This window comes from Hippopotamus amphibius, chromosome 5 (assembly GCF_030028045.1).
Source record: "Hippopotamus amphibius kiboko isolate mHipAmp2 chromosome 5, mHipAmp2.hap2, whole genome shotgun sequence".
NCBI lineage: Eukaryota > Metazoa > Chordata > Mammalia > Artiodactyla > Hippopotamidae > Hippopotamus > Hippopotamus amphibius.
Genome location: NC_080190.1, coordinates 9,405,363 through 9,432,054, shown reverse-complemented (window position 1 = coordinate 9,432,054; position 26,692 = coordinate 9,405,363). Strand labels below are relative to the sequence as shown.

The 26,692-nt window shown below is 46.7% G+C and overlaps 1 protein-coding gene across 1 annotated transcript in view; it reads right to left on the bottom strand.

Annotated features, from left to right (window-relative positions):
* Nucleotides 1-24,257, bottom strand: part of LOC130854167 (deleted in malignant brain tumors 1 protein-like) — an 83,620-nt gene extending 59,363 nt beyond the window's left edge. Inside the window, 4 exon segments of the mRNA XM_057736930.1 lie at nucleotides 3,272-3,278; nucleotides 13,328-13,357; nucleotides 14,147-14,470; nucleotides 24,143-24,257. Coding sequence (XP_057592913.1) covers nucleotides 3,272-3,278; nucleotides 13,328-13,357; nucleotides 14,147-14,470; nucleotides 24,143-24,257 — 476 coding nt within the window.
* Between the last annotated feature and the right edge of the window lie 2,435 nt (nucleotides 24,258-26,692).

Genomic DNA, 26,692 nt, shown 5'->3' with positions numbered 1-26,692 from the left:
AAGAATCCAGACAGGTTCCCGAGACATCACAAGGCTCGGAGCTCTGTCGCTGGTGCACACATACATCAAAGAGCCACCGTGCATCTTAGTTACAGGTAAACAGGTGCCCATTACAGGCTCTGTTGACTCTTCTCAGGTCTCGCCACTTAGTTATGGTCTGCTCAAGGGTGAGAACCCCAAATCCCCACCCCTGTCAAGATCTAAAACTTATACTTCAACTCAGTTCAACCATAGGCTAACCCAGCACCTATCACTTACACGTCAATAGGCCCCAGGCAGCTGTGGGCAGGAAGGAGGTCACAAAGGTCAATAAGTCATTTCCCATCTCCCTCCTGGCAAAAATAAGGATGCAGGACACACTGTATGCAATCAACACAGCCCTAAAATTAGGTGCAGATGTATGGGGTCAGAAAGAAGGATGATGGCCACGATGAAGATTACCACTGTCCCCTCCATTTAACAAGGACCAACATGGGGCTGGTGTGTCACACACGGTGTCTCAAAACACCACAATTCTAGGAGGTGAGTTTTAATGGCCCATTTTCGAGCTGCAGTACAGCGGAGACAATTGCCCACGGTCACGACGGTAATAACTAAGTGTCTGAGTGGGAGCTTGAACCCAATTGTGTTTGCCTCCAGAACCCAGCCTACTTCCAACCAGCTGGTCCTGCAAACCTTCCCCTGTAATGGGAATACACTCTGGTTTATCTGTTTTATGTACTTGGTCTTCCAAGAAGCATATTCAAAGCTGTAATTTTTATTTTTATTTTTTTCTTTTCTTTTCTTTTTTTAAGCTCTTTCTTGGAGTATAATTGCTTTACAGCGTTGTGCTACTTTCTGCTGTATAACAAAGTGAATCAGCTATATTTATACATATATCCCCACATCACCTCCTTCCCGGGACTCCTTCCCACCCTCCCTATCCCACCCCTCTAGGTCATCACCAGTCATCAAGTTGATCTCCCTGTGTTATGCAGCAGCTTCCCATGAGCTAAATATTTTATATTTGGTGGTGTATATATATCAATGCTACTCTCTCACTACGTCCCAGCTTCCCCTTCACGCCCCCCACCCCATGTCCTCAAGTTCATTCTCTGCATCTGCATCTTTATTCTTGCCCTGCCACTGGGTTCATCCATTTTTTTAGATTCCATATATATGCGTTAGAATACGGTATTTGTTTTTCTTTTTCTGGCTTACTTCACTCTGTATAACACACTCTAGGACCATTCACCTCATGGCAAATAATTCAGTTTCATGCCTTTTTATGGCTGAGTAATATTCCATTGCATCTATGTGCCACAGGTAATTCTAGATTTCAGCACTACACAATTTGGATCCGTGATCCAGGAAGCGTTAAGGGCTATCTGCTGAACTTTCCTTTTCAACATCACTTTAAGAAGTCTTCCATTCACACTACCCATTTGCTGGATCATGAGTAATTCACACCCCCTGCCCCCCAAGCCCAGGGCCTGTGTTCTCGAAGCTCATGTCCTGGGACGCTGCCTACACCTAGCTCATCAAGCTGGTTTCCTTCACATGCAAATGAGCTTGAGACACCCACCAGCCTCCTAATAGCCAACATTATCCACTGTGTTCATCTTTACACCACAGTTACTCATTTCCAGTGTTTTGTCACAGTTTAGACCATGCCAGGAATGCACAGCACACAGATAATCTGCCAGAAAGATGAGTTTTCATTGCCTCTGTATGTTATAGAAACTACCAAATTCATGACATATGGGTGATCGATCGCTTAGATTGTGAGAAAACACTATGTCCCAAGAGTGGCTTTATTATTATGAATAACTTTGATTCCCAAAAGTTTTCCAGGTAAAGTCCAGCATCTTCTATGTGTCAAACATCAGGCACCTAAGAGCCACATATCGTCCTAGGAAGCAGTACCCTGATGACCTGAGTTAACAGGTGGAAAGATACACGTTCATTTAGGGAAACTGATGTCTGCTCGACATGCCGTAAAGTGTGGTTGCTGTTGGAACTGTTGTTGTTTGGTGGGGGGGGGGTTGTTTTGTTTTGTTTGTTTCTTTGTTTTTGACCAGGCGGCATGTCATTTCTTAGCTCCCTGACCAGGGATCCAACCCGCATCCCCTGCATTGGAAGCATAGAATCTTAACCTCTGGACCGCCAGGCAAGTCCTGGCAGTCCAGAGGTTACTCCTAATAATTGTTACTCCTAATAGTTGCTACTAGAGGGCAATTAGGAGATAGCTTTTATCCAGACTGTTCTGAACTCTACAGAAATCTTACGGGAAAATCAATCATAAGAATTAATTGATCCAGCCCGGGTGTAATAAAGCCACAAACTTTGTGCTAATTAAGTTCATAAAACTGCTAAGATTGCCAACATTTTGAAAAACTTGTCCAACAGAAAAGCCACACAGTTCTCAAAGCTTAAGTAACATCAGAATCAAGAACTCTAAGACATATTTGCTCAGGTAATTCTGATACAGGTGATCTTTGAGATTCCACATTAAAGGGATGTAGCTGATCATCTGGGTAGAGGGCCATCCCCTCCCCTGGCAGGATGCTCTCAGCAATGCCCTGGGGGCTGACCCACACCCCAGTGTAAGGAACAGTAATGCTAATAGTTCCCAGCCCCTGTTGTTCACTATTCTTTCCAGAGGTGAGGGCTTAGGGCTAAGGATAAAGGCCATTTTAACCTCTGGGAAGGTGGCTAATGTGTTTAGTTGTCAACGCAAAGGCAGGGAGAAGTGACAGTACATCATATAGGCAGATACGCTCAGAGCAGTTTTCCAAGCCCCTGCTCTTTCCAGAAACTCCCACCCCCTTGGCCCCAATGCCTTCCCCTTGTCCCTCCCTCCAGCCTCTCACCAATTCTCTCCCTCCTTCACATCCCCTGAGCCCCAGTACCTCCCCTTCTCCTGGTTCTTCCTCTTTAAGTTTAAAGAAATGTTTATCTTCAACTACTGTTCATTTAAAAATCAGAGAACGCCTACTTTAATTTCACTTACAGAAGAGCTGACTCAGTTTAACTGTGTTTTCTTTTATATGTTGTTTTCTTTGTATGATGGGGACCCTCAGTCACTAGCTAATTACTACCCATCTCTTTTGTGCCAGGTTTTGAGATAGAACCTCTAAAAATACAAAGATTTTAGATGCACATTTCTTGAGGGCCAGAGATGTTTTACTCATGCCTGCGTTGCTTTCCACAGAGACAGTCTGCTCAGAAATAGAGAGAGTGCTTAAAATATAGCTACAGAACTAAGTCGGTCCAGGCTTCAGAAATTTACAACCAAGCTGGGGTGGTGGATGTAAGTGTAGGGGTGGAATATTATGACACAGACTGTATTAGTTTCTTATTGCTTGAGTAACAGGTTACCACACACTGGGTAGTTTAAAACAATACAACTTTATTATTTTACAGTTCTGGAGGGCAGAAGCACAACATGGGTCTTATGGACTAAAATCAAGATTTTAGCTGTGCTGTGTTCTTTCTAGAGGCTCCAGGGGAGAATCCATTTCCTTGTCTTTTCTAGTTTCTAGAGGTGCCCATATTCCTCGGTGGTGGTCTCTACCTCCATCCTCAAAGCACATCACTCCAGCCTCAGCTTCTGTGTTCACACCTACCTCCTCTCATTCTCACCCTCCTGCCTCCCCCTTAGAAGGACCCTTGTGATGGCACTGGGCCCACCCAGATAGTCCTGAATAAGCTGCAGAGCTCAAGATCCTTTCCTTCAATCACACCTGCAAAGTCCCTTCTGCCCTGTCGAGTGAGATAGTCACAGGTTTCAGGGATTAGGATGAGGACGTGGGGGGTGCAGGCAGGGGGAACTATTCAGACTACCTCGGACAAGCACAGACCTAGGAATCCAGGAAACAGTGCTGGGGGAGGGGGACCCCTTAGGTGCAATGAGTGGGGGTTGGCTTTCTATTAGAAAAGGCTTTCTGGCTGAGCCATGAAGCTCAGGTAAATGCAGTGGGTAAGAGCATCAGTTTTGAAGTGAAGCAAACCCAAAGACCCAGTTCCCTTACAGGTAGATGAATATAATGTCTATTCCATAGAGTTATGGGAGGAGGAAATACGATAATGTATGTAAAGTGCCTGGCAATGTGCTGAGGCTGCCACGTGACTAATATGTAGCACACAGAAGGAGGATTTGGGAAACAACAGAGATGATGTCCACCTCAACTGCTCATTACAGACTATTCTCCCTCAAGGCTGGAAGGACACAGAAGAAGAGAACTTGTCAGTGAACAATGTAGTGTCCTAAGAGGGACCAAGAAAACATCTTACGTTGCCACTCTCCTTCCCAGAATTTATAAGTTCCACATCCAGCTGTCAAGATCTCCTGCCAAAGTACTTGGCCATGTCCATCCAGAATAAAGAGAAGTTGGGGGTGTGGTCAAGCCAAAGGAAATGCTCTGGGCTCCAATCCAGAAACCGTTTCCATAGCGACCAAGCCCCAACCTGCAGCTGACAGCAGCCATCTTGCACTGTGTCAAGTGCTGGCTCTGGTCCTCACCCACAGCCAGGGAAAGGTTCCCTCCTCGAGCTTCCTCTGAAAACACTGGGTTGGGTTCGTGAGAAAAATAAGTCTGATGGGGACTGTTGCTGGGCTGGTCCCAGTGGTGGCTGCTGACTCTTCCATGTTGCTTGGCAATTGTCTCCTGAATGTGCAGAGCTGGTGACGTTGGGGTTTGGAACAACCAAGGGGATGCGGAGACGCTCACATTCTCCTTCTCTGCGTCCAGACCCTGCTCAGGGAAGGAATAGGACCACAGGAACAGGAAAGTCACAGACGGGTACCCAGCATCCTCTGGCTGTGCTATGGAGGAGGCATTAAACAAGGGAGGGGAATTGGAAAGCAGAGGCGACACCTCATGAAGAGCTGAGAAACCAGATGTCAGGTGCCTGTGCATCCTCACGCCTTCAGCTTTATAGTCACCCAGGTCTCTCATATTTAAACATAAAAGGCTCATTTCCCTTGCCAACTACTGAGAGCATCAGCACAGCTCCCATGATTTCTATAACTCATACTGGAAATCACCACTGGTCCCTGCTTCCTGCACCCACCAAGCTCAGCGGCCGGTCTCACCAGGGTCCTACCACCTCATCTGTTTGCTCCACTCTGCCCAGCATTGACCTAACGTGTCATCAGCAAAACTAACCCAAGTGTGGGCACAATGAAGGCGGTTTGCAGAAGAGCAGGAGTTTCCAGTATAAACACCTCCCTCAGCTCTCCCCACCTTCAGGAATCTCTCATTGCCTTCCTGTCAAGGTCTGTGTCTCCTTGCCCCTCTACCACCCTCGGTTTTTCTGTGCTTGTTAACCTCTCTCTCAGGGCTGCCCAGGAAAGACCCAAATTCCTCTCGTCTTCTTTGACAAAGCAGTTGTCTCCTCCTTCTACCTTTCTCCTTCGAGATCAGGAGTTTCTCCTGAGTTGGAGACTTCACCTTTTCAATCCCAAAGGCCTCCAACGTCTCCCCGAAACAAAGAACCATCTGCTGTGGTGTGAGTGAGGCCATTCCCTGGGGCTGCATGCCAGCTGCTGATGCCTCCGGATCCAAACAGCAGTGTCCCCTCTCCCAGCCAGAGCTGTAAAACCACACTGGCTCTGAGCGGGTTTAGAGCGCATATACACACCTGTGTGACCAGCACCCTGCTGCCTTCCCGGGTGAGGGTGCCTCCTGGAAGAAGAGAATCGTGTGTCTCATAGACCCTGGAGCCAGAAAAGACCCAGAGTCAACTTCCTGCTCTTATCACCTGAGCTTCTGGGACAAGCTAGTTACTGAGCAAAACAGCACTGTGCTCACCTCTGAAATAGGGCTGGTGGCACCTGCACTGCAGGGTGTTATAAGGACCAAATATGACAGTAAACACACCTCTTTTCTTTAAATTGAAATACAGTTGACATATAATATTATATAATATACAGGTGTACGCTACAGTGAGTCACAATTTTTAAAGCTTATACTCTGTTTATAGTTGTTATAAAGTATTGGCTATGTTCCCTGTGCTGTATATATCCTGGTTGCTTATTTAATTTATATACAGCAGTTTGTACCCCTTAAACTCCTACCCCGTATTGCCTGTCCTCCTCCCTCCCCACTGGCAACTACTCATTTGTTTTCTATATCTGTGAGTTCGTTTCTCCTTTGTTATATTCACTAGTTTGTTTTTTAGATTCTACATATAAGTGATATCATACAATATTTGTTTTTCTGTCTGACTTCTTTCACTTAGCCTAATAACCTCCATGTCCATCCATGTTGTTGCAAAAGGCAAAATTTCACTCTTTTATAGCTGTGCAATGTTCCATTGTCTACATACACCACACCTTCTTCATCCTTTCTTCTGTGGATGGACACTCAGGTTGCTCCCATATCTTGTCAATTATAAATAATGCTGCTATGAACATTGAGGTGCATGTATCTTTTTGAATGAGTTTTGTGTTTTTGTTTTGTTTTTTTTTGGAATAAACATCCAGGAGTGGAATTGCTGGGTCATATGGTATTTTCATATTTTCCATTTTTTAAGAAACCTCCATACTGTTTCCCACGGTGACTGCACCCCTTTACATTCCCACCAACAGTGTATGAGGGGTCCCTTTTGTCCACATTCTCACCAACACTGAGAGTCAACACACTTCTGTCTCCAGCACATGGTAGCCATTTTGTCATTATTATTATTATTACTTGACAAAAACTCTTCAATCTATTTTGTAAAATTTTATCCTCTCAAAATTCTATGAGATAGCATATACATACACACACACACACACACACACACAGAATTAAAGGTTCCCCTGGCCAAGATGACCTAGCTAATAAGTGGCTGAGCTTAGACCACAACAAGGTGCCCCACCTCCTCCCCTGCAGAGCTGCTCCTTGGCACTGCCTGAAATCAAATCCTCCAAGCTGACACACTGGGTGGCCAGAGGAGGGACAGGGAAGCGAGGGAACTTTCTTCTTAGGTGACTCAATTTCCAGCAACTAGGTGTGACTAATATGGTCACTGAGCCAGACCTCAGCACGATTCCTGAGGCCTTGGGCTCTACAATTCTCCTGGCTGCGTCACCTGCAAGAATAGCTCAAGCACAGGTGTTTCCCAGCTGGGGGCTGACTTTCTTCTCTCTGGACCAGATGAAGTGGTGAGATGGGTCCCTAACAAGGTCCAGATTGAGCCTTTGAACAGGGAGTTTCCCCTCTGCTCCTGTGTTTCACTGATTCCAGGGTCATGCCCGAATAACTACGAAGGCAATAAGGGTGGCTTAAGATAAAAACACAGTAGGATAGTGGTCTATCGAACACTGTAGAATAGAGGCCACAGGGAGAAGGGACAAGGGAGCAGGGGGTTACACGGCCGGTTCTGGCCATAGAGTCGGCTTGGCTCCCAGTTTGCATCAATCGAATCTTGTGGTTGCAAGAAACAGAAAGTAACTGGCAGCAGCTCCCCCACAGAGGGAGACTCATTATGCATCCAGGGTGGCTCATGGTCTCCAAGGTCTAGGACACAGCAGGTCCCCAGGAGAGGATGGGAAGCAGAGGCTCTGGCCACTTGGGACTCTCCCCTTCCCTCATATCTGCCATGTCAGAGCTCTCTCACTTGCCTCTTCCTTTGTTTTCCCTCCTCTCTCTCCTTGGACTATCTCTGCTTATCAAGGAGACCTCTGGTTGCCAGCAGCTCTCCAATTTGCATCTGCTTCTTCATTCAGAATCTCTTAGTTCCAACCTAAAAGGCCAACAAATTGGAAAGCAGAGCTTGACACTGCATTTGTATGGCAATTTACATAAGGCTGAGTCAATTGCCTAAATAAAGAATGGGTGTCCTTGGCAATGAACATCAGGGACTTGGAAGTGGGGGAGGTGTGGAAGCCTTAAGCACTTCTCAGAACTTGCAGGGCCCTGTTCCCTTCTCTGCACCAACAGGCAGGAAATGGCTCTTAGAAACAACTGCCTGGATGCCCATTGCACTTTCCATGTGAATTGTGGGAAAAGATAGTTCTGGGAAAAGATAGTTCTGAGAAAAGCTGTGGGTGAGAAGAGGGGCTTGAGCAGAAAAAACAATAGAATCTCCGTACAAACCTTGTCTACACTTCAGGCAAAAGAGCGTCCACAGAGCGTACCCCATACTCATTTCTGGGGTATACTACAGTCTGAAATATATCTGCAGAAATTCCGCTCACCAGGAATCTCTCATCTGAGATTGGAAACAGGAACACCTTCAGAGGATGACCAGGATGGCGAAGGGAAGGGAGAATGCATCCCAGGAAGGCTGCATTTCCTTCTTAAATTGTAGGAGGTTAGCCTAGAGAATGAAAGACAGCAGTAAGGATGGACATAGCTGCTGCCCTTAAAGGTGCAACATGGTGAGGTTCACCGAGGAGGGGGATGGCCTGTCTGAGCCCTGCAGGTAGAACTTGGGCAAAAACATTGAACTCACCAGGACACAGATTTTTGACCCAATACAAGATTGAGCTGCCTTTTAGGGATAGGAAGGAATGGACAGCCCATGGTGGCACCTTGTGAAGGAAATTGGGTTAGAGGAGCCTAAAGTTCCTTCCATCTTAGAGAGGGACCCCCAGTGCTGACCCTGTTCCCTGGGCCACAAGCCCTCCTTTTATGGGGCCAACCAGAAAGGCTGCCATCGCTGGACATTGAGGAAGATACTGGACACAGTGTGTCGTGCAACAGGACTCATCCTGCAAGCTGGAAAACCACTCCCTGTAGATCTTAAGAAGATTCTGTGGCCAAGGGCCATGTGAGGTGCCCTCACCTGTGCCCCCTCCCGTAGACTCCACAGTGTATGAGAAAGGTGTTCCCACTTTACAGATCAAGACACTGAACCTTGTCATCATAAAGGTTCAGGAGCAGAACAATGAATCCTGGCCTGTTCGTATGATGGAGAGACATAAATATACATATAGACATAGCCATAGATACAGATATAGGCACATCGCACTAAGGTAAAGCTCAAGATACAAAGTTGTATAGAAACAAAGTTATAGAAAAATACACACTATGATATCATTGATGAAGTTCTTAAAGCCCGTATGAAACAATACATATTGCCCATCGATACACATGCAAAACCTAAATGTATAAAAAGGGCCACATCAGATTAACAATAACAGGTACCCCTGGGGTGGGGAGGCAGGAAGCATGGAATTGGGCAAAGGTGGCCAAAGGGAAGTTCAGATGTATTCGTAGGGTGTATCCTTTTTATTCGTAAAAAAGCAAATATAGCAAAGTGGGAACAATTGTCAAACCTGGTTAGATGGAAGAGGGGTGTTTGCTCTCCTGAGAGACAGAGACAGGAACAAACTGAGGCCCCAAGAGAGTAAATAACTTGCAGCAGTCACCTGGGACCAGCCTGAAATGCGCTTTGCAGGCTGTGCACCCAGCAGCGGGTGGATTCTGACCCAGTTGGGCTCAGCTCCTGCCTCTGCCCCTCACTGGACTGGAGCCATCATGCTTGATGCCCCCCATCCCCCACCCACCCCCCATCTCCCCCCTATTCATTGTCTGCAACCCCAGCAGCCTCTGCCTTTAACAACAGGGAAGCCCGGAGAGGTCCAGAGGGTGAGTCACTCATGTAGCATCCCTGCAAGGAGTGAGGGACTCACATCACAGCCTGAGAAAACATGAGTGATGGGAGATGCCCGGAGGCTTGGGGGGTATAGGAACAGAGGCAGGCAGAAATGGCAGAAATGTAAAGAAATGTTTACAGCCTGACAATTTGCCACCCTGGAGAAGACCAACTTATCATCTCGGATCCCAGTATTTCCTGCTGGGAGGAAGAAGGCACAGCATGAGGTAGAAAGAGATCTGATCTCCCAGACAGGGGTTCTCAGCGACAGGGCCTGTTAGCACACAGGTCCCCAGGCTCAGCTCTGGGTGGGTCTGTGGGATCAGGAATCCAGGGTGGAGGGGATCCTCAGACCAGGTGTGTCCCTGTGAACAAATACACAGCAGTTTACAGCAGATCACAGCCCAGTGCCACAGGGACCCTAAGTCCTGTTGATCTTCAGAAATGGGAGCGTTGCTTGGCCAGTAAAGAGAAGTATGCCCAGAGGAGATAAATACAGCAGGAGGGAAATCAGCTACCCAAACTGAAGATCAGAGAGGTGCTCCCGGTGGTGCTCCCCTGCCCCTTAGGTCTAATGGTCCCAAATTTCAAAGCACAGGAAGCCAGAGGCCACAGGATGCTTCCCATTGGCTGGGAGGGCCACCGCAAACTCCAGAGGGTGTGCTAGACATTTCTCTACAGCAGCTCATTTATTCCATCATTCCTCAGCTGTTCATAGTCTACTCCCTGCCCCACTGGAGAGGCTGCACATAGGTCCTTGCTATCAGCAGGCTTGCGTTTTTGCAGGAGAAACAAGCACTAAACAAGCAGACAAGTAAATAAGATCCATGTGTGTGCACACAGAAGAGAAGGGGGCTGCTGTGGCAGGAGCACAGAAGGGAACTGGGAGAAGCCAGGGTCAGAGCCGCCCCCTAGGCTTCGCGATGCTCCCCACAGTCACCGCTGGAGGAAGCTGCCCACTCCCACCCACAGGCTTGCCCACTTGTCCTCTCTATTGCCTCCTCCAGGCACCCTTCCCTTTACAGCCAGGTCCTCTGACACCTCCCTGGATTTTCATGAGGTCCATTCCCCACCTAGTGGACACACCTACGCCATCATCCCAGCCACTGTGTTGAATGGGATCTTTCCTCCTCTCCCAGCTGTGTCATGAACAGTTTAGGGGTTCTGGAGCTCAGATTCGATATGCCTGCTTCACAGATAGAGAAGACGTTAGAAAATGATCCAGGAGGAGGACAGGGGACCTGTGTGAGCAGGGAGCAGGTGGTCCCAGACCTAGTAGCCCAACAGCCCTAAAGGGGCTTCGTGGGCACATTCATGGAGGGAAGAGAGCACCTTAGCCCGGCAGAGGCACCGGGGGCAGGGGGACAACGCAAGAGGCCAAAGGCACCGCCCGAGAGCCCAGGAGGGAGGTGACGGTGGCTTCCTGGAGTAGAGGCAGCCCTGGTCTTTGAAAGCTTCCATGGTCCTGCTTGGGCTCTGAGGGATTTTGTCACAAGGACAGGTGACTGCCACAGGAGAGGGATGTGCACCCTGGGTGTAGAAACGCACACAGAGGTGGTCTGCCTGGAGCACCTCACAGCGCCGCCTGCCCAAGTCATAGCTCTTCCCCTGCCCCTGGCCTCATTAGTCCAGAACAGTGCTTCCAGAACATGTGTTTCTGGGACTTCCCTGGTGGTCCACTGGGTAAGATTCTGCGCTCCCAATGCAGGGGGCCTGAGTCGGATCCCTGCTCTGGGAACTAGATCCCACATGCTGCAACTAAGAGCCCACGTGCTGTAACTGAAAATAAAGATCCTGCAGCCACAACCTAAGTAAATGAATAGATAAATAAACAAATAAATTCATAAAAAAGAACACGTGTTTCTGTGGTGGACAAAAGGATGCGTCGGGTAGCCCTGACGGCCTTCACACTGTCACCATCCCCCACCAGACAGCACACTCGTTACAGCTGGTGCACCTACATCCACACATCCTTGTCACCCAGAGTCCACAGTATGCATTAGAGAAAGTATTCATCTAATTGTCTTTTAAAAAAAAATAAAAATAAAACCATGATGACAAATATTTACCCCTTTTGCCCACCCAAATCCAGGATAGGGACTGGGCTTGGGGCTCTAGACCACTAAGCCAACCAGGACAGAAGGATCCTCTGGGGCCACTGAGGTGGGAGCCTCCTCAAGTGTTCGGGAGGAAAAAGCCTGGTTTCCACACTCTGCTCTGAGTTTAGTGTATCATTGAACGAGGATTGCTGGCCCTCTGAGCTTCAATTTCCTCCCCTAAAATGAGAGGCAGCAAGGTTGACTAAGATGCCCTCAGAATTCCCTGGGATGGTAGCTGTAGAGACTTCACAGAGCACAGGGCACAGGAACAGTGCCGGATAAAAGGTCGCAGGAACGGGTGCATGAGCAAGGTTAAAAGTAGAAACTGGAAAACTTCCCTGGTGATCCAGTGGGTAAGCCTCCATGCTCCCAATGCAGGGGGCCCGGGTTCGATCTCTCGATGGGAAACTAGATCCCACATGCACGCCACAACCAGGAGTTCAAATGCCACAACTAAACATGCCGCGACGAAGATCCCGCGTGCCACAACTAAGACCCAGTGCAGCCAAAATAAACAAACAAATATTTTAAAAAATGAACACAATGGGATCAGTTATAAAAAATAAAAATTAAAAAAAAAGTAAAACCTGATTTGGCAAGCCCCTCCCTCAGCTGCTCTGTCCTGAGAGAACATCTCTCGACACCCCCATTCACTTAGACCTCCTTTCCTTACTACAGGAGAGCAGCTCTGACTCTCATTGCCCCTCCACCTTTCTCAATTTCAGGCATTCAATGCCAGTGCCATTAACTTATGAGGGAAAGAGCAAGGATGACAAACTAGGAAACGGCTAAAAACACAGAGGATTCCAATGAAAACGAATGTATGTATATGTATAGCTGAATCACTTTGCTGTACAGCAGAATTAGCACAACACTGTAAATCAACTCTACTTTGATCAAATAAATTTCTTAAAACATGTTGTGGATTCCTGATTGTTGGGATGTTTGATGACGTTTGAGGGCAATGTGTGTGTGCTACTGATCTGCTCTTCCTGGAGGAGTTAGGACGGGGACTTTGTGCTCAGCCTCAGTGCCAGGCCTCCGACCATGACGCACTCTGCAGACCCCGGGAGTCGTTTCAGACATTGTGTTCCAGACCTAATGACGCATCAGAAGACAGCACAACAGAAAAGGGACAAAGGAGACCCGGCAGCGGGCAGTTGATGCCCTCACTGTCTGTGAACGACTGTGGGGCCGGTGCGGCTCACGCTCTCCCTTACTGCCCACAGCATGTATGACCTTTCCTGGGGGGCGCTGCCCATGAAACCCTGGGAGCTTTCCTGCTTTGCAAAGCCATTTCACAAAACAGCCACTAAGGTCATTCCTGCTTCAGAGTTGGCTCAAATGCAAAGCACACCACAGTGGAAAAGTGGGTTTTCACTTAACAAATGTCACTGGGCAGCATCAGCCGAAGGGGATAAGGGCTAGAGGTTAAGAGAGGACTCGAAGCCAGACACTTAGGAGCCAATGAAGCAGCTGTTCCTTCCTTCTTGCTGGGTGACTTCAGGCTGGTTACCTAACTGCCCTGTGCCTCACTGTCCTCATCAGTAAAACAGGTGTCCTACAGTCCACACTCCCCTCCCGAGGCTGCTGGTTGGCGTCTGTGGAGGTGAGAGGGGAGGGAGGGACACCTGGGGTCACGAGGCAGCAGGGCTCACCTGGAATGAGCGTGGACTGGGGCTGGGCAGCTGGCAGAGAGACAAGGCAGGGCAGACACATGGCACAGAAGGGGCACCACAGGGGCAAAGGGGGACGACGCTGAGCAGGTGAGACACTCAGTTCCCATGTGTGTGCCCTGTCTTGGAGGGGCGGTGGGGAGGGGGGGAGGCTCTGCCATCCTCAGCCCTCCAAAGATGTGCCCCCTGAGATGACCAGGCAGACCACATCCCTTATTGCCGATGTCAAGAGCATTAGCTGTGTGCCTAGAGGACTGAGTGGACCCAAACCAATGGTCAGTCTCACAGCATTTCTAGGTCCACTGAGGCAGCAAGACGGAGGGGTCCAGCTCCAGGTCCGCATCCCATGTGTGATCTCTCAGGCCCAACCAGAGGCGGTGTCAAGGCTGTGCCTGGCAGGACACAAGGGGCCCCTGTTCTGCTCACAGCACATTTGGTGCCCCGACAGGGCATCCCAGGTCCCTGGAGGAGCGACAGTCCAGGACTCAGACACCAAACTCTGGGCCACCTGCAGGCCCAGCCTATGACCTCCATTTAGAGATCTCCTCACAGAACTGTCATCTTTTGCCTCTGGTCTGACCTATGACGTGGAGAAAAGGCTTCATGTTCCCTTCAGTTTTGTTCTTTGTTCTAATTCATCATCTCCATGCCCGGCAACTCCTTAAAAGCGCATGCTAATTCCTAGCAAAGAGATAAGGTGATTTAAGGAAGCAAGAAATGTAGAAAATGCTTTGAGAGGGGATCAGAATGAAAGAAGGAAACCACACCCCAGAGACACAGCCCTGCTTATGTGACACCAACCTGTGCAGATGACACTGGCGTCTTCGCTGTGTCCACAGTTGTGGGAGTTCCAGCCACTATGGGGGCAGCTCCACATGTAGGTCTCATGACCTGAGCAGACCAGGGCATCGAGGATAATCGGCCCTGAGCTCTGACTGAACCAGGCACTTCCTGGGGCTGAAGTGGCCCAGCCACAGCCCAGCTGCCTGTAGACCACGTTGGCGTCATTGGTGTCCCAGTTGTAGTCACACACGGTGCCCCAGGAGCCTTGGTAGAGGACCTCCACCCGGCCCTGGCACCTGTCACCTCCCTTCACCAGCCTCACAGCCAAATCCGATTTGATTTCTGGAAGGAGAAAGGAAAAGTCACTCCCCTGTGTCTCCTGAAGGAAGACATCCTGAGGTCGGACTGAGATTCAGAATTCTTCCAGCGAAAGATTTGAGTTCAAGATCTTGTTTCCAGTCAAGAGGACTTGACTGAAGTCTGGTCATCATTTCCCCGCCTCTGGCTGTGTTACAGAACTCTTGTCTGTGTGCTGAGCTAGGCATGTCTGCTGACAGATGCCCACAACACCAGCAGTTCAGTCGCTGAACCCAGCCTTGGGAGGCAGCGGGGAGAGGGGGAGCCCACAGCCTGCATTGGCAGTGGCCACTGGGATGGGCTTGAGCCCCTGCATCATTGAACCCCCAGAGACAGCGTCCCAGCCCCCACTAAGCAGCCACCTTTGGCTGCTCACCCCTACTGGGGACCCCACCTCATCAGTGTGAGGTAGGAGATATTTTGGCTCCAGGCTAGGCATTTACAACTGGCCTCTAGTTTGCATTTCAAGAGGCAGAGAAGAAGAGCTTCATGCCAGACATTCATTACCAGCCCCCTGTTTACATTTCCTGAGGCAGGAGACAAAGGAGCTCCAGGACTATGTATTCATCACAGATTCCCCTCTGTATTTCTATATCTGCACTTCAATATAAGATACAGCTACAGAAATAGAGGAAAGAACCGAACATTGGACACTTTTATGACAGGGGCAGAGAGGGGCTAAACCTTGTTAAGAGATCAGATGGTGCTGAAACCCGGGAAATTCAAGGTAAACTGCAGGTCTCCCCAAACTGCTGGCTGGGGACTTCTTTTACTCTCTTTCATTGAGCACTTTCTTGCTCTCAATTCTCTGCTTTGTTCTCTTTCCAAGACCCACAGGACTTAATCTGGGCCCCCTCAGTGCAGGAGCCCCAGCGCTCCCTCTCTCCCTTCTCTCCCCTCTCTCCCCTCTCCCCCTTTCTCTAGCTCTGCCTAAACGACAACCCCCAGCACGCCCACCGCCAACATGTGCATCTTCACCAACCTTGGGAACAACACATGGGGAAGTCAGAGCTCAGTGCCTGCAGCCCTTGCCAACAAATTGCACCCTTCTACGCGCCACACTGTATTTCCCGGGGTAAAAAACATCACCTCCCCCGGGCCCCGCTGCCTCCCAGTGTCTTTCTCCAGAGCAGCCCTCCAGGCGCCTGTGCCACCCCACCAGCACACACTGCCCTGCACTTTGTTCCTGTGATTCTCTTACCTACTGTACTCGGGAAGCAAGGTTTCTTTCTTACCTGAGCCTTACCTCCCCTTCAATTTTACCTTAGAGGCCAAACAGGCCGATAGAGGTGGGGTCTTCTGCTGTTTGCTCTCCCCCCTCACTCTGTGTCCAAAGACCCTCTTTGGGAACACTGCCACCTCTCAGCCCTCAGATCCTGACCCCCCGGCACTTTCCACTATGGCTAACTCCAGCTCCTCCAGGAGATCCCCCTTCACTCCAGGCCTTAGCAGCCCATACACTGGCACAGACCACCTATAGGGCTGGCCACTTCCACAGCCGACACCCTATGCTTCATAGATGCTCAGGCTCAAGGAATACACTCCAGCATAGGAAGCTCTCTAGACAAGGGATCCCTCCTATGGAAAGTCCTGGCAACCAGGTCTGCACTGGTTCAAAGCCCTTCTCCGGCCACGGTGCGTTGGGTGCCTTGGGCAAGGCTTCCATGGGGGCCAGAGACATCTGGTCATGATTCAGTGCGAAATAAAGGACATTTGAAATTCTACCAGGTTCAAAGGGAATTAGGGCGACTCTCCAAACCCCTTCAGGCAAGAGCCTCCTGATGTTTCCAGAACTCCGGATTCCATTCTAGGAGCACATTTTGGGTCTTGGTTACAAGTTACTCGACATGGGAGGATCCCCTTTCTGAGCCAGATGGGCTGAGAAAAAGGAAAAACTTAGATTCTACTGTAGCAGTGCATGGTCTTTATTTAAGCTGAGAGATTAAAAAATAATGGCCTGCAAATGGCTCTCTTACACTTAGACCTTTATTGACACAGGATGGGAAAAGGGACTGAGGTTCCCTTTCACCCAGGATTTTCTCCTATAATCAAAAGCCTGAGGAATCAGAAAAACACTCCTAATATTCTAAAGAATCCCCTTCTAACTTCTCCCGACTCTCGGCGGGGAACCAAGTTTCCCCCACTCCTATAATTTCCCTCACTCCTTCAGATTCTTCTGATCAAACAAAGACCCCACCTCCGTAGAGGGACAGTCCCTCTGGGACACCATTTTATCAGCCAGTCTACCCCTGTTGTCAAAGCCAATTTGAGTACTATCTTGTTTAATTTTTAGCATGAAACCATGACTACAGAAAGAGAAGGATGACTTTAGACAGTGTAGCCGCAATATTCTTTAGACTCCAGATAAAATTGGTTAAGATAAAAAAATTTTTTAATTGCAAAACCCGTTCTTTTTGCATATACAATTAGAAACAGCTAGCTCATTCTTTTTCAGAGTTCTGACCCTGAGAGAACAAAAATATGCCTAGGAAAAAGGTTGAAGTTAACTCTTATCATGCCCTTGAGGTACAATCACAGCCCACTTTGCCTGAGATTCCAGCCTCCAGTGAATGAGTAGAACTTCAAGCCAAGGGAAAAATAAGGAGGGACAGGGGGGAACAAGAGACATTTTAAATCTCAAGCAGAAACTGCCAGATCTCTATCTGTCTGCACATATGTGTATGTCTCAGCCTGTGTCTTTGACTTTGGATAATATTGCTGAGTTTAATTTGTAAATGAGCTCTATTTAACCGGCTTAGAAAAAAAGTAAGTGCTTACAAATCAAACAATGTTGAATATAAGAAAAATGAAGCTAAATAAATGTCAGGTTTACACGAACTGGGAAATATTCCATACTAAATTAAGACCTGGTAGGAATGTTTGTTGATCTAATTAATATAGACAAGTCTTTAAAGCCATCAACATTAAGCATAACAATTTTATTGTGCCTAGGTTTAATATGAGCTATCTGCTACAAATTTGTCAGCAAGGAAAGAACTCAATGTGAAGAAACTTTTAGGGAAAAAAATGCAAATGAGATGAGAACTTTGGGTTAACTTTTTAGGAATAAAACAAGATATTAAAATGTTAATTACTGAACATTGGCTTCCTTTTACAGATAAACAAAAGGTTTAAAACGATTAAGAAATGTGTTTGGTGCCACCCTGAGATATTTTATCCTATCTGACTGAGTGTTCTAAACCCTTTGGATATTACATGGTAATTGTTTACTAATATATGAAAAGGTGTCCAGTCATAAGAAAAATAAATCCTAGGCATGTAATGTACAACGTGATAAATGCAATCAACACTGCTATGTGTTATACATGAACAATGCTAAGATAGAAATCCTTAGAATTTTCACAACACGGAAATTTTTTTCTATTTCTTTAGTTTATATCTATATAAGATTGTGGATGTTCACTCCTTATGATAAACAGTTCATGATGTACGAGGGTGAGTCAAAAATTACCCGCCCTCCGGTTATATTAAAACTTCCATTGGCTGCACGGTCTTATCTGCACTTTCCGTTCAAGGCTACTGTCTCCCCAGTCACTGCTGTGCAGGTGTGAACATGTTACATTGGTTCACTTGTAACTGTAGTGCAAGCAAAAATGGATGCCCCACTTGTGATTTACATGAAAGAACAGCAGCGTGCAGTGAGTTCCTTGTTGTGGTCTGAGAGTGTACCTTGTGCCGTTATTTATTGAAGACTTTGTGTGCAGTATGGAGAAAGTGTTTTGTCATGAAGGAGTGTGTATGAATGGATAGAGAAGTTCAAGAAAGATCACACAAGGGTTAGCCAGCAAGCAGGAGCCAAACGCCTGTCCATGTCCATGGCTGATGACAACATTGAGCATACACGTGAAATGATTCTGTGGAATAGATGAGTGACAGTGGATTATGCAGCAAATCATTTGCAAATCAGCCACGGATCTGCCTATAAAATAATCCATGACAGACTTATTAAAAACATTTTTCAATAAGGGAATATGAAAGCTTGTTGACAGATGGACAAAGTATATTGAAAAGCAAGGAGATTATGTCAAAAACTGACGTATTTGCCTTTTTTTAAGTTAATTAAAATCAGTGGTACAGCCAGAGTGCAGATACTTTTTGACTCTCTCTGTCACACAGAAACACACACACACACACACACACACACACACACAAGAGGGTGAGTCAAAAATTATCTGCACTCTGATTATATTAAAATTTCTGTTGCCCGCAGTGTCTTATCAGTGCTTTCCTTTCAAGACTACTGTCTCTTCAGTCACTGAATGTGTTACATCAGTTCATTTGTAACTGTGGTGTGAGCAAAAATGGATGCCCACTCGTGATTTGCACAAAAGAAGACCAGTGTGCAGTCATTCGTTTTTTGTGGTCTGAGAGTGTGCATGTTGACACACTTCTGCCTACACTGTCGACACTCTGCAAAAACTTTGTTTTGAGATGTTAAAGCATCCTCCCTAGAGTCCTGATCTTGTTCCATCGGACTTTCACCTGTTTGGTAGCCTGAAAGCAACCCTATGAGAACAAAGACTCACTTCTGATCAAGAAGTGAAGACCACAGTGCATTTGTGGCTCACAGCTCAGCCTAAAACCTTTTTTAATGAGGAAATATGAAAGCTTGTTGACAGATGGACAAAGTGTTATGAAAAACAAGGAGATTATGTCAAAAAATGATGTATTTGGCTTTTCTAAAAGTTAATTAAAATAAATTCTATAGCCAGAGTGCAGATAATTTTTGACTCACCCGTGTGTGTGTGTGTGTGTGTGTGTGTACACCACATCTTCGCATGTAGGATGCTTCCATGTCTTGGCTATTCTAAACAGTGCTGCTATGAACATTGCGGTGCCTGCATCTTTTTGAATTAGAGTTTTCTCTGGTATATGCCCAGGAGTAGGATTTCTGGATCATATGTTAACTCTAGTTTTAGGTTTTAAGTCACCTCCATACTGTTCTCCATAGTGGCAGCACCAATTTACATTTCCACCAACAGTGTAGGAGGGTTCCCTTTTCTCCACACTCTCTGCAGCATTTGTTATTTGTAGACTTTTTAACTATGGCCATTCTGACTGGTGTGAGGTGATACCTTACTGTGGTTTTGATTTGCATTTCTCTAATAACTAGTGATATTAATTATATTTTCATGTGCCTGTTGGCCATCTGTGTGTCTTCTTTGGAAAAATTTCTATTGATATTTAGGTCTTCTGCCCATTTCTTGATTGAGGTTGTTTTTTTTTTTTAATATTAGTTCTGTGAGCTGATACTGCTGTCTTGATAACTGTAGCATTAGAGTAAATTTTGATGTCAGATGGTGTCAGTCTTCCAATTTTGTTCTTCTCCTTCAATAGTTTCTTATCTATTTTAAGTCATTTGCTTTCACATATAAAGTTTTCTGTCAGCTTGTCCATACCCACAAAATAACTTGCTGGGATTTTGAATGGAATTGCATTGAATTTATAGATCAATTTGGGAAGAACTAAAATCTTGACAACATTGAGTCTTCCTGTCCATGAACATGGACTATCTTCCATTTGCTTTGCTATCTTGTGTTTTCATTCAATAGAAGTTTATAGTTTTTCTCATATAGATCATGTAAAAATTTTGTTTGATTAAAAGCTAAGCATTTCATTTGGGGGTTGCTACTGTAAATTATATTGTGTTTTTTATTTCAATGTTTGTTCATTGCTAATATACAGGCATGCAAGTGACTTTTGTATATTAACATTTTTATTCTGTAGCCATGCTATAATCATGTATTACTTCCAGAAGTTTTTTTTTCTTTTTTTTTAACAATTCTTTCAAATTCTATAAGAGATGATCATGCCATCTGTAAACAAAGATTATTTCTTCCTTACCAATCTGAACACTTTTTACTTACTTTCTTTGCCTTATTGCATACTGAAAGTAAAACCATTCAGTATGATGTTAAAAAGGAGTGGTGAGACGGAATGTACTTGGCTTGTACTGGACAGTCATGGGAAGCTTTGGGTTTCTCGTCAATAAGTACGATGCCAGCTATGGGGTTTTTACATACATTCTCTATCAAATTGAGGAAGTTTCTCTCTATTCCTATTTTACTCTGAATATTTATGATGAATGAGTTGAATCTTGTCAAATGCTTTCATGCATATATTGTTATGATCATGTGACTTTTCTTTTTCACCCTATTGAAGTGCTGGAGTACAATAATTGACTTTTCAATGGTGAACTTGCATACCCATAATAAATCCCACATGACTGTGTGTATAATTCTTTTTATACACTGTTGGATTCAATATACTAACATTTTGTTGAGGATGCTTGCCCATATGACTTTGAAATTACTTCAAATAATTTTTTTTTAAATATCAGAAGTTATGCCTTCAGTGATACCATTGGTCACCTTCAAGATTCCTGTTACAGTCTTTGTAGGAATGTTCTTAAAAATTAATCTAGAGTGACTAGGTAGATCCACAGAGACAGAAGCAGATTGGTGGTTGCAAGGTAGTGTCAGTCTTCCAACTGCATGGAGGGGAGAGAGATGACCGTTTAGGGTACGGGGCTTCATTTAGGGCTGATGAAAATGCATGGAACTAGATAGAGATGGTGGTTGCACAGCATCACAATTATATCAAATTCCACTGAAGTACCTTTAAAATAGTTCATTTTATGTTATGTAAATTTCACCTCCTTAAAAACAATTTCCCCAAACAAGCCAAACCAGAGTGAATTTCTGTTGCAATTGTTGATTTCATTGGCCAACAGGCTTAGCATTTTGTTCATTTCCTGTGTTGTCACTGGTTTTGCAGGTCCATTTGGAGCGGGATTTTTTTTATGCATCTCTGTGTCTCTCTATCTCCCTTCCCCCAGCTCTGTCCCCATCCTCCACCCTCACACTCTCCTCTCCTGGTCTTAGTGGTTTTACAGTCACCTCCATGTGGCTCTTCCCTGAGCCAAGAGCCCAGAACCAACGGAACCTCCTGCAGAGATACTGGGAAAGGGCAGGTCTAGTCAGAGATCTAGTCAGAGATCCAGGAGCACCTGGGCTGTGTCCATCTTCCCCCTCCCGCAGCGGGGCCCCAGGTCCAGCAGCAGATTTTCATCAGCCTCCCTTAGCTGGTGGTCGTTGGGTGGGTGGATGCACGTCAGTCCCCCTGTGGTTGGCCAGCTCCTGGCCCTTCCAGAAGGTTCTGCCGTGGCAGACACGGGGGCTCCCAGCCCCCGCTTGAACCTTGAGCTTTAACCCACTGGTTATTTGTGTGTCATCACTGTTTCCAGATCTTGGAAACGTTGTGCTTCTATTTGAACCCATATGAGCTTTTGATTTTTTTCCTATGTTATCCACATAGTGATGTGTTCAGTTTCAGGGAGGTTTTAACCCAAAAGCAAAGGAATATTTCTCAAAGTGACTGGAAAGTCACCTTTGTAACAGTCACAGTTGGGAGCAGTGAGGACCGGGAATCACGGCCCTGCACCAGGTCGACCAAAGAGGCTCCTGAGTGATTCGAAAGTTTCAAATGACTTAGTTTTAAAACAGCTGAGCCTATTTAAAGTATTGAACCTGTTTTCATGTTTGCCCCAAAGGAATTCAGAACTTGCCACTGCAAAGTACGTTGATATAGCTAACTGAATATTTTGACTTAAAGACATTTGAAAATAAGGCAAATCAAAAAACAAAAATGACAGCACATACATACGCACACTCTGACCTTCTTTCTTTTTCTTAAAAGCAGGAGGTAAGTTGCCGTTGAAATGCATCTTCCTTATGCCACAAGGAAATAACATTCTTATCATCGGAACATAAAGCTGAGTCCAGAGAATTCTACACACAGAGATCTTGATAAAATAATTCTAATTATCTTATCCTCCCCACATAGTGTAATTACTTTTCCATAGCTGCGGCTCTTTGTTGAACCGCATATAAAAACAAGTAGTTTTGCCAGTTTGGAGTGTTTTCATTTCTTATGAAGCCTCTCCCCATGTCATGTAAAATTGGCATTCAATAAACTTTTATGTTTTTCTCCTGTTGTCTTTTGTCAACTGAAGACACAGGCCCCGCCACCCAAAATACCAAAGGGTGAAGATAAACTTTTGCTTCCCCTACAAGCCAAACCTAATTCCAGTTCAGCAGTCTTTGTCCCCAGGGATGATGTCAATCTGCTTCCCTGTGTTACAGGAAGGAGTCGGGCACATTACAGCCACAGATACAAACTGAGAGCAAGTCCAAGGACGAGCCCTGGGCCTCACTGACTGCTCTCCGTTCCTGCGAAGTTCAGCCCAGGGTAGGCCAAGTGCACACGGCTTTGTTGATGCAGCCCGTTTGCAATTTCCAGCTGGTCCTCCTGAAAAGGACAGACAACTCCTGAATGCCTTCTTCCCTCTCTGAGCTAGACCTTCCCTCCACAGAGAACTCAAAGCAGGGCTAGCCTCCCTTCCAGGAATCTCTTCCTGAAACAGACATCCTGTTAGAACTGGGTCCTGCGACTCCAGCCACCAGGGACCCTGTCCCACTAGAGACTTTCCCTTTTCCATTCCTCCTACAGGCGGAGACGTCACTGTCTCACACATTGGAGCGTGAACATGAGTGGCACTGACCCAGCTCCTCACATGGTGCTGGAAGACGGTATCCAGTCCACCCTGCATGGGCACAAACACACACACACACACACACACACACACACACACACACACACCCCACAAAGGCCCATATGCTTTTGTAACTCAGGGTCTGCATCCAGTCCTGAGTAAAACCTCAGCTCTGCTCACCCATCTGTTCTTGGCCCCTAGAGACCAAAATCAGAAAATGACCACAGACTGACCTGAGCTGAGGGCAGTCTCCCAAATGCTATGTCCGGGGATCAAGGACGGTAGCAGCTATCTTGGATGCTGCGCTTTGGTCTGGTCTCCCGCCTGCATCGCCATCCTGTCTGCTACATTTCATGGTTGTCATGGGAACCTAGACACCAGCTCCTCTGTAGCCTCGTTGCTGGAAGTCTAAGATGACCAGCCTTCTGGTTTGTTGGGAACAGAGGGGGTTCTCAGGACACAGGAGAGCAGGAAAATAGGGTGAGTGGTCCCCTCCCAAACAAGGGTGATATCAATGTGGATCCGCTGGTCAAAGGACAGGGGACAGAGGTTTTAGTGGCCAGATGGCCAACTCCATGCAGCCATGTCAACCAGGTGCCCTGTCACCCTACAGGAGATGCTTCCACAAAGATGTTAAAGGCTCCCACTTCCTGTACTTCCTGACCCTCCACCAAGTCTACTCCACTCCTCACACTTCACAGGAGGCCATGTGGGAGGGAGGAGACATGTCAAGAGACACTGCAGGTCTCTGTCGAGGGATTTCTGTCCTGTTTCCCCTCCTGAGCTCCTGACATTTCACCCTCTCCACCCACACTCCCAGCTGGACGCTATACCAGGCCCCTCAGGCCAGCCTCAGCCCTCCTACAACTACCTGCTCCATCGAGGACACACAAGAAGGGAATGTGCCCGACTTTGCCTCCCACGCCCTGTGCGCAGAGGCTGTAACGGGTCCAGGGAGGGGAGGCAAGTCTGCGTGGGGGTGGCTGTCTGTCCATCGCAGCCACCTTGCCCATGAAAACCCCCAGGGGCTGTGCGGCGAGGATGCTGTGAAGCTGTCTCAGCCCCGTCTGTCCACTGCTCACCCCACCCTCTCCTTGGCCTCGGGGCACGACCCCTGTTCAGCCCGGGGGCCCGAGTCTGGGCCACTCCTGTCCTCCTGAGCAGCAGCGCCGCTGAGCCCCCGCTGCCCAGGGCCATGGGCGCCCCGCACGGCTCCTCACTCACTCTGGGAGCTTCGGCCTCCAGGAGAGTCTGTGCACAAATGTTTATCTCTGATGGGCACACAGGCTGTTCTTGGTTTCCCAGCACGAACAGTGCAGGCTCTTGGTCACAGCGAGTGTCGAGCAAATTTCCTGAAAATGTACCCGACCATTGCTGCAGCTCCCGGAGCTGACCTCCTCCCTGCAGCTGCCACACACTCAGGCCGCCTCTGCATGTGCACACAGCCCAGCGCCTCAGGTCCCACACAAACTCAAACAATGATGTGAAACCCATGGCCCTTACAGGAAATGACTGGGAGGGAGGCTGTCCCTGATTAGCCCTCCTGGAAGCTTTCCTGATGCTGTCAGACCTGTTAGGAAATGAGCTGTCACCTTGGGCAGAACCCAGTCAGGCCATGCCAGGGATCTTTAGCCAGAGACAGGACTGTGGGGGGATGGACCCAAGGGGCTTCTGGGTGGTCGCCGTCAGCCCGTGGTGGTGTCTGAGGTGAAAGGGGAGCTACTAGCCCTGTGTTGTCTGAGATCAGAATAGGATTCTGTCTCCTTAAAGTCAGGGAAGGGGCAGTGACACGCTCTTAGTTCATTAGTGAAAAGCTGTAGAGCAGATTCCTGTCATAGACAACAACTGGCGCCCAAAGGAAGCCAAGTAACAGGATCCCTAATAGCAACAGGGCAGCAAGCCACAGCCTCAGCACCTTCTGGAAATTGAATGGGGCAATAGTGAGAGTAGGGGCGGTACTTCTCCTCCAGGAGGGGCTGGAGGGCTGGCTCTGGCCCCACAGAGGGAAAGGAGACAGTTCAGGACAGGCGCCTGTGACCTGGCCCTGCTGTTCCCCTGGCCACAGGGGCAGAGGTCTGGGGTATCAGTCATTCCACTAAGGGAAGGGTTCTCACTAGCCGTGAAAGTGAGGGAGCTGGGGGGTGCCCTGCCCCCCAGGACAATTAAGAGGCCCCAAGAGGCCCGACTGGGCTGCTCATGGGATGGAGACATCACAACGATGAGCGGAAGTTGTGAAATATAATATCCTGTCCCTCCCGAATGCGATGCATTTGAAATATATCAGATGAGATATTTAATGCACACACTAATAATAAGGATAAAAATAGTTACTGAAAAATAGTGGAAAAAAATCCACTAAGAAGATATGACAATCACATATTGCATACCTAACACAACTGCCAAGCAACAACTAACAGCGGTAGAAGGAGAAATGAATGTGGCGGGTGACTTTACCGTAAAGCGTGCATATTTAAAATTTTGATCTACAAGATGAATATAGGACTCAGACCCTAGAAATCATGAACTGTCTTTTCAAGGACGCATTGAACATTCACAAAAATTAATCATGTGATAGATTTTTTTTTAAATCCAGTAATTAAAGAACAAATGTCATATAGACCATGTTTATAATGACAAGGCAATTAAATAGTAAATAGTAAAATAAAAGTATTAAATTATTTGTAAACTTGAAAATGAACTCCAAAATAATTCTTGAGAGGGAAGTAAAATGATACAAGAAATTATTAAATATTTAGAATATAATAATGGTGAATGTAGTTGATGTCAAATTTTGTTAGATGCAGCTATTTGGTATTTAAAGGTAAATATAAAACCTTAACATGCATTTATTTAAGACACAAAATTAAAAAGTGAGTTGAGTATTAAGCTTTTAGCTAAGTCAATCTAAGGAAATAGAAAAGAGAACACCAACAAAACCAAAATCTGTTTTATTTTTTAAGCTAGTAAATAAGAAAAACCTCTAGGAAGACTGATCAGGAACAAAAAGTGGGGTGGAGTATGAGGCTCTTATACTATGAATAAAAATTACAGGCAATATTTGTAAAATAATGTGAATATTTAAACTGCATACTGCATGATGCAGGACATTAGAGACTGACGCGCTGCCCACTGCGCTAAGAAGACGCTATGCAGTACATTAGAAAAAATAGTTTTGAAGGAAATCTAAATTGGAAAATGGAAGTTGGTCCAAGAAGAAATAAAAATATTGACAAACAATCATTTAACATGGAGTAAATGATCAAAAGTTTTCTACTCCAAAAGACCCTAAGTTCCAGGACCTCCCTGATGGTGCAGTGGTTGAGAGTTCGCCTGTCAATGCAAGGGACATGGGTTCCAGCCCTGGTCCGGGAAGATCCCACATGCCGTGGAGCAACTAAGCCCGTGCACCACAACTACTGAGCCCGCACGCTGCAACTACTGAAGCCCTCGCGTCTAGAGCTCATGCTCCACAGCAAGAGAAGCCACCGCAATGAGAAGCCGGTGCACCACAACGAAGAGTAGCCCCCACTTGACACAACTAGAGAAAGCCCGCGCACAGCAACGATGACCCAATGCAGCCAATAAATAAATAAATAAAGACCCTAAGTTCAGACAGTTTTACAAAAAAAAAA